The 6009-nt window shown below is 52.9% G+C and overlaps 1 protein-coding gene across 1 annotated transcript in view; it reads right to left on the bottom strand.

Moving 5' to 3' along the window:
* The window catches only part of LOC101648271 (myosin VIIA and Rab interacting protein), a 349534-nt gene that overhangs the window by 70013 nt on the left and 273512 nt on the right, over positions 1–6009 (bottom strand). The window contains exons 9-10 of the mRNA XM_004708673.2: positions 3799–3979; positions 2207–2277 (exon numbers count right to left, since the gene is read on the bottom strand). Of these exons, the coding sequence (XP_004708730.1) occupies positions 2207–2277; positions 3799–3979 (252 nt within the window). The remainder of the gene's footprint in view (positions 1–2206; positions 2278–3798; positions 3980–6009) is intronic.

Here is a 6009-nt window from a genome sequence, read left to right as displayed (position 1 = left end):
AAAAAAAAAAAAAAGAATAAAATAAAATAAAATTACTCAGCACCCTGCCGGCAATGAAAATCGTTTGTAATCTCGACATTCTCCAGGACTGTTTTTCAAAGCCCCCAGCACAAAGTCAGGGGGTTGATTCTGACCCTGCAGGGCAGGATGGGCCTGTCCCCGTGGATTTCCGAGCAGGTAACTGTTTACAAGAGCAGAAAGCCTCATTTTTGCTCCTGAGTAGGGGCGGGTCGTTTTGAACGACTGACCTGGCTGGTGGCAGCCCAACACGTAACCCTCTATGCCACCAGGGATCCAGGATGATTCCAGAGCCCTGGCGGGGTGGGGATGCAACCTCTGGTTTCTGCCCTAGGGAGCAGTTCTATTCCGTCCCATTACTCAATGCAGTGGGTGTGTTGTTGTTGTTTTCTGATACAGAAAGGTGGGTGGGTTTCCACTTGTTGGTCTCCCCATGACTGGTGCGTCGGCCCACCAAGAGGAAAGACCCCATGAGGTTCCTTGAGGTTTCCAGGCCCCTCGAGCTTCTTGGAAGGAGAGGACCTGTACGTCCAGGGCAGTCCTGTTTCATGGCATCCCAGTCCCGGGCCACTCCAGTCTCTCCGGGGGAGACAGGCAGAAGGAAGGAGTGGAGCCGGTAGCTCTGGGTTCTCCTGCCTTGACCTCAGATGCTCAGATGCTCATTTGGAGGGAGGTGACTTCCCCACCTGCCTTGCTCCACCTGACAGGCCTGGGTGTCTGCAGGTAAGACCGCTAACAACTCCTGCCCTGTGCGGAAAAAGTGTGTGTTTATTTATCACACTTCCTCCAGGGAAGGCTTGGAGGCATGGAAGAGGTTGGAGTTTCCGATCTCGTTTTACAGACGAGTGGGGAGCCCAGGCGAGTGGCATGAACTCGCTAGAGGTCACAGAGCTGGTATCTAACTGCAGGAGCTGGGAGCAGGCACATCTTCTGAGCCCCGGGCTGTTCGTGACTCTAGACCAGTGGTTCCCAACCTTCCTAATGCCGCGACCCTTTAATACAGTTCCTCACGTGGTGACGCCCAACCATAAAATTATTTTCGTTGCTACTTCATAGCTGTCATTTTGCTACTGTGATGAACCCTCATGTAAATATCTGGTAGGCAGGATGTAGTGTCATTGTGACAAATCGAATATAATTAAAGCATCGTGATTCATCACAAAACAATATGTAATTATGTACTGTGAAATAGTTCTGTGTCTTCCGATGGTCTTAGGTGACCCCCGTGAAAGGGTCACGACCCACATGTTGAGAACCGCTGATCTAGACCATGGTGGGCGGTGCTGGTCGGCTGTGCAGCATGGCCGTGCAGGGCTGCAGTGGTGCTCAGACGGCGGCCCAGACTCTGGTTGCCCGGAATGGGTCTGTGCGGGGCATCTGTGAAGACTAGGCTGGGTCCCCAGGACTGTTCTGCAGGTGGGGCTAACAGCTGCTTTGTGCTTCTGTGTCTGGGAGTGGAAGCAACACGGCCCGGTGTCTCCTTTAGCCGTAGGTACCTGGTCCAGACCTGTCGCTCCAGGCACAGCAGCTGGCAGCAGAACCTGTGGCTTGGGTTCATTTTTTTTTAAAAATGTGTGTGTGTGTCGGGGGCCCAGGAATCGAGGGGGCCATTTCCTTTCTGGTGTGTGGGCAGCTCTTGGTGAGCAATTCAGGAACAGGGACTGGGTCTGGATCCATCTTTATCTCCCCAGCTTTGCAGACAGGCAAGGGCTATAGAGGGAAAAGGTGTTTGGGGAAGACACGGGGCTGCTCTCAGCACAGCCAAGGCTGACGGTGGGGTGGCTGTGGCTTGCCTGGCCCACCTTGTCCCTAAGGCTGTCTGCACTGCAGGCTGATGGGCCGTGAACTGCCCTTTCTCCTGAGGCTCAAACAGAACTGCTGAAAAGAACCCAGGAGTGGACAGTAGCCTTCTGAGCTGCCCTTCCCCTCCAGGGCCACCTCTCTTCTGCTCTGCTGAGCTGGGGAAACAATCCCAGGAGTTATTGGCTTCCTGATAAACATCTTTCTCTGTGTCTCAGTTTCTCTCTATGTCTCTCTCTTACACACACACACACACACACACACACACACACACACACACACAGCAACCCCATGTGTTAGAGGGTGGAACTGTGTCATGAGTTGGAATCAATTTGCTGGCAATGAGTTTGGTCTTTTGGGGCGGGGGTGGGGGGGAGAGGAGACAGGCTCTCGAGGTCTCTGGAATATGTCCGGGCGGGGCCTTCCTCAGAAATCCAGCCTTGTCTTTCTTCTTCCCATCTGCAACCCGAGAGGCGCCGGGGTGTCTCAACTAGAGCCTGGGTCTTCTCTCGGGATGCTGTCGAGCTGTGCTGTGCTCATAGGCAACTGATGCCTGACACAGGGGTGCTCCGTTTTATGACACACCCCAAATCGTGGTCTGAAAACCAATGTCCTTTGCCGTTTTACACGGATTGCTTATCATCCAGCAGGGGAACTCTCTTGTGAAATCGAGTTGCTTTTTAGAAATGTCTACACTGCCCTATGGATTGGTCATCAGCTCACAAGGCTAAATTTTGGTACGTGTGTGATTTTGTTTAAAGGTGGGAGACAACTTGCTTCCACACAGGCGTGGGATGGACATGGTAGTGTGGTGTCACGAGCCAATGATGCTTGGGTCTGAGGAGCAGCTCTGCCCACATTAGCTATGGGATCTTGGATGTCACCAAACCCCAGTGTCCCTGTTCTCATCCGCCATCCAAGGTAATGGTAGTGCTTGCCCACGACACTGTAGGAGGAATACAGGAAGTAGTACACACACAGAAGCTGGCTTTACCAGGCTAGTGACTGACGCTTCTCGAAGCTCTTACAGCATATCCTCATATGCCCTGTGGATCATAAGTCCCTTTTTTGGGTTGGAATTTTCATGGGATGGGGGGAAGGCAGAAGGGAAAGGGGGCAGAAAGGGGGGAGAGGGGAAGAGGGTGGGGCCAGCGCAAGGAAAAGTGGATGACGGGCTATAGATACATCGATGTGCTGGGCAGTGGGGACAGAAAGTCATGCCTAGGAAGGAAAAGAGCTTTTTTTTTTATAAAAGAACTTTTAAAACCCAAAGCACGCCTGTCAACCAATTGTCATGTGTCCCCTGTGTCTCCCCAGCATCAGGGTTTCTTCTGACGGACACTCAGGGTAACCCCGCAACAGTCTGTTCGGGAAAATCTTGAGAAGGATTGTTTAAAAAATCAAAATAAAACAAAAACCAAAAGCCCCGTGCTGTTTGCTGAGCCTGATACCCATGGACAGATTCCGTCTGTATAGCTGTCCTTGACCCTACCCCCTTGTACGTGAGGAATGACAGCATGCTGGGGCTCGGCTGCTCGACTTGGGCTGGTTTGTTGTGTGTGTGTATGTAGGTCTAGATCCGGTGTACAGCACGGACTGAGAAAGTGGTTCATGATGATTATGCGCCTCGCTCCCACTGCACATAGCTGAGTGAGGAAAGCATTCGGCTTGGGGGGAGGGTGGGCTAGGCCCAGCTGTGACTTGTCCTCCTGGAAGGACAAAGACACCTTGAGCAGGCTGCGGCGATGCCTGGCTCTCTTGCACGCCCTTGCTAGGCGCACTCCCCTCGTCCTAGGGCTCTCCAGGAAGGCTGAACCTGATCAGAGGCCTGAATTCCTCTACCTGGGTGAGGGTGAGGAAGAAAGGGCCTTGGGGTGGCTCTTGCCACAGGCGGTGGGACCTGGTGGCCGAGCCCCCCTGAGTTGTCACACTCTGGTTCGGACGTATGAGAAGCAGAGATAGCACCTGGGGCCCACAGACCTGTTAGGTGCTGCTTAAACCAGTTACTTGAGTTGTGCAGCCTGTCCAGGCTCCTCCAGCTGGGCAGCGAGGACTCCTCTCTGGGGCACTGGCCCTGCTCCCACGGCTGGCTCCAGGCCACGTCCTGGGAAGAAGTCTTCAGGGCATCTTCTGCCACCAGCGAGCAGGCCGACAGGGACCGCTGTGGAAAGGAGAGCAGGAGCAAGTGGTCAATTGGCAAAGCAGCTTTCAGGGTGGACGTGTGGAGTGCGGGGACATCACGTGCCATGGCCCTGTGATGCTGCGGAGGAGGCTGGAAAGCTGCCAGTCTGCACCCACCACCTCCCGAAGCCACGGACGGCCCCCTGCTTCTCCCATGGCAAGCTGGCCAGGGCACAGCCGGCACCTATCCATCCTCTGGCCCTGACTCCATTGGATGAGGCAGCCTGATAAGCAGCTCTCAGCAGGCTCCTGCTGACCCAGCCATTCACCCAGCCCACCGTTTTCGCAGGCCCGCTGGGCATGGTAAACGGCTCTGGGGGATTCAAAAAGGAAACATGTAAGCCGTCCTCGCAAATAGAATGTTACACAAGCCACACCGTGAGCAGTGGCACAGCGAATCAGACGTGCTCAGGCTGCAAACCTGAAACTCCTCCAACATGCTCCAGTGTAGGCCCCGGGAAGCCCCGGTGGCATGGAGCCACATGTCGACCAGTTCAAATCCACTCGCTGCTCCGTGGGAGAAAGATGAGGCTGTCTCCTCTCCTAAAGAGCCGATCTTCTCAGAAACCCACAACGGCAGTTCTCCTCTGTCCTGTGGGTCGCTCTGAGTTGGCCTCGAGTTTAAAGGAGGTGAAACTAAACTAGAGGCGAAGGGGTGGGGATGGGGCAGGAAACGGCTTTCGGGGGTATCTCACCAGCCGTCGAGCTCAGCTGTGGGTGGGCAGAGTTTCATCAAATGGGAAGAGGCCAATTCTGATGAAATGACCTTTGATCGGTAATCTCTTCTGCTCTTCCCGGGCTGTCTTTCAATTCCCTTTATCCATGCACTCTTTCAGGGCCCCTCATAAAGAAGGCTCTAAGCTATGGACTGTACCAAGGGTCACCCCCACATCCCCTCACACCCCCATCCATTTGGGTAGAGGACAGAGCTCAGGGATCTCCAGACTTGCCTGTCAATGCCCTGGTGACCCAAAGGTCAAGTGCGCTCACCCCACCTTAACCCCCATTACCAGCCGATTCGGACCCAAAGTGGCACTATCGGACAGTGTCATGTTGACCCCCATAGGCTTTCCGGAGCTGTCAATTCTTAAAGAAGCAGACTGTCTGCAGAGCTATGGGGAACCCCCTGATGGCCCTGTGCCTAGGCAGGGCAGGGCCTGGGCTTCCTTGGTGCTCATCTGCGTCTTTTTGCCCATGTCCCCACCACACTACAAGCCACCGAGGGCAAGGATGGCTACTGAGAACCAACCCAGGCTTGCTGTGGAATGGAATGTGATTTGCGGTATGCCGACAGGATGGGGTTTTCAGATGTTTCTATTTTTTATTAATCATTTTATTGGGGGGGTGCTCTTACAAATCATATAACAATGCATCATTCACTGGTATTAAGCACACTTGTATGTAGGTTACTGTCAACATTTCCAAAACATTTTCTTTCTACTTGAGCCTTTGGTATCAGCTCTTCTTTCCCCCCTACCTCCCCCACCCTCCCACCCCTGTGGATCCTTGATCAATTATATATTGTTATTGTTATTTTGTATCTCACACTGTCTGTTGCCTCCCTTCACCCACATTTATGTTATTTGTCTCCTTTGGGGAAGTATACATTCAATCTTGTGATGGGTTCCACCTTTCTCACTCTTCTCCCTCCCTGTCCATCCCCCACCCTCAAGATATCACTACTTCCATGACTGTTCCTGAGGGGTTTGTCTTTCCTGAATTCCATGTGTGGAGAGCTCTTATCTGTACCAGTGTGTGTTCTCCGGTCTATCCAGGTTTGTAAAGTAGAACTCAATCATGGTAGAGGGGGGAGGAAATATTTAGGAACTAGAGGGATGATGTGTGGTTCATAGGTACTATCCTACGGCTTGATTGAGTCATCCCTTCCTTATACCACTTCTTTGATGGAGATATCCAACTATCTACAGATGGGCTTTAGGTCTCTACTCCAACCCCCCTCTTTCTCATAGACGTAGTTGTTTGTTTTGGATCTTTTGATACCTGATAGCT

This window comes from Echinops telfairi, unplaced genomic scaffold, assembly GCF_000313985.2.
Source record: "Echinops telfairi isolate 266 unplaced genomic scaffold, ASM31398v2 ScPeMD7_4225;HRSCAF=4972, whole genome shotgun sequence".
Taxonomy (NCBI): Eukaryota; Metazoa; Chordata; class Mammalia; order Afrosoricida; family Tenrecidae; genus Echinops; species Echinops telfairi.
The sequence above is the reverse complement of the archived record's forward strand: the minus strand, read 5'-3'. Positions and strand labels throughout refer to the sequence as shown.